The sequence below is a fragment of the Ovis canadensis genome, chromosome Y, assembly GCF_042477335.2.
Source record: "Ovis canadensis isolate MfBH-ARS-UI-01 breed Bighorn chromosome Y, ARS-UI_OviCan_v2, whole genome shotgun sequence".
NCBI lineage: Eukaryota > Metazoa > Chordata > Mammalia > Artiodactyla > Bovidae > Ovis > Ovis canadensis.
Window position 1 is genome coordinate 10932149 of NC_091271.1, and position 1932 is coordinate 10934080.

The following is a 1932-nucleotide window of genomic DNA, read 5'->3' on the forward strand; positions in this document are numbered from 1 at the left end:
ATGGCACATATTCCTTCAGAAATTCAAGATATGCTTCCTAAAGATGAATCAACTGGTTCAGAAACCATTAGATCTCCTTTGTGTGATTGCACACTTACTGAGGACTCAGTTTTGAGATCTATGATTGAAGAAGATGCTTTTCAGGCTTTGTTTGAGGAAGTTGTGATAAAAATGCCACGTTACAAATTTTCTGTCTCTGAAACAGATGAACTGAACGATTTTCTTTCACTAACTTTTCCTCAAAAACTTTGGAAGCTAGTTGAAAGTGATCAGTTTAAATCTATTTGGTGGGATGAGAGTGGCACTTCTATAGTGATCAATGAAGAAGCCTTCAAGAAAGAAGTCTTGGAAAGAAAGGCCCCTTTCAGAATATTTGAAACTGATAGTATGAAAAGTTTAGTTCGACAGCTTAACCTTTATGGGTTTAAAAAAAAGCAACACACTTTTCAAAGATCTGCTTCACTAGCTGACTTTCTGGAAGAACAAAGCAATGTCTCAGTTTTGAGCAAGGTATTCCAAAATTTTCACTTATTATTGGCAATATGTAAGATTAAATATGTGACCTAGAAAGCATGTTCACATATGTAGCTAAAACAATTTAAAATTGAGATAACTGTTGAAAAAGTTTTATTTTTTGAAGTTAAGAACAGCTGGAGGTTAAAATATTTAATATTTAACAAACATTCCTAACAACTTGAAACGATACAGGTCCTGAAGCTAATTAAAGTGGGATTTACTGTATATGTTTACAACATATTTTTACTTGGTATTTACTCTATGTACTGTATATTTTTACAATATATTTTTACTTGAGGATCATAATTGTTTCTAACATGTAAGGTGTTAAAACTAATAATGGAGGTGTTTCATTTGATGCTATTTAATTTGTATCATTAAAAGAATACATTTTTATAGTTTAGCTTTCCTTGTCAGTTTTACCTTGGTTTATAAAGAAACTAAATAATTTTCTCCTTTGATTTTAGTTACAGATCTATCATAATCCAAATTTCAAAAGAGCCTATCCCCAACTTTTATTAAGAATGAAAAGAAGAATTGGGATTAAAAATTCCTCTCCAATAGCTTCATTAGCTCAAGATTACAAGAAGAAGAATGTTAAAGCAAGGGGCAACATAGATAATTGTAACTCTAGTTCTTTTCCTGAAACTAGTGGGAAGAGTTCATTTTCAGCCTCCACAAGTTTAAGCGTGCCTTTCATACTAAAGCCTTATACCAGGCAGACCATCGCTAATACAAGTGCCCTATCTCCATGTGATTTTCCTTCCCCATCAACATCAGTTAGACAAACAGAAAAGATTGTGATAGATCAACCTGCTGTTTTAAATCAGATGAGCAGTTTTAATCGGCTCTCACATAATAGCTACACTCAAGCAAATGGCCGCATGGAGAACTTTGCTACTACAACAACTTCTGCTTCTCAGAACCACATTGTATCTCCCTTACAGAGCAGTTATTTTGGACTGATGGTGCATCCTTCTAAATTTCCAGTTAGTTACAGCTATATGACAGCCCATGACAGTCCTTTTCCAAACCTGCAACAAAGAGGGAACTCATGGTCCCCAGTGCCAAGTATCCGTGATACATCTTCCTCCTCTCTTTCAAGGTCAACTCATCAAAAATCTTCATTATATGAAAACCATCCTAATTAAAACCGATCTATCAAATAAGTGTCAGATTATGCACCATAAGGAAGAGCAAAATTTATGGTTGTAGATGTCAACAAATTCCTACAATTCTCATATTTGAACAATAAAGTTACAGGTTCATCTTCATTAGTTTCATTTTGTTACATGTTCATCTTCAAATAGTTTCATTTTCTGTTTTGAAACAAGAGTAAAATGAGGCTTTATTTCAATGTCTTTTACTGAATTGTTTTATAAGCTCTTTCGTGCAAGGAAACATTCTTTATGCATC

General features: G+C 33.5%; 1 protein-coding gene across 1 annotated transcript; it reads left to right on the top strand.

The window, feature by feature from the left end:
* On the top strand, nt 1–1667 carry LOC138431338 (heat shock transcription factor, Y-linked-like). Its single transcript, XM_069573400.1, has 2 exons — nt 1–510; nt 984–1667. The coding sequence occupies exons 1-2, from the start codon at nt 1–3 to the stop codon at nt 1665–1667; spliced, it is 1194 nt and encodes a 397-aa protein (XP_069429501.1).
* The last annotated feature ends 265 nt before the right edge of the window (nt 1668–1932 follow it).

Excerpts from the sequence above, each read along its gene's own strand:
- LOC138431338 (XM_069573400.1), top strand. The coding sequence starts at position 1 with ATGGCACATATTCCTTCAGAAATTCAAGATATGCTTCCTAAAGATGAA. Across the intron at positions 511-983 it reads ATGTCTCAGTTTTGAGCAAG|TTACAGATCTATCATAATCC; the intron begins GTATTCCAAAAT and ends CTTTGATTTTAG.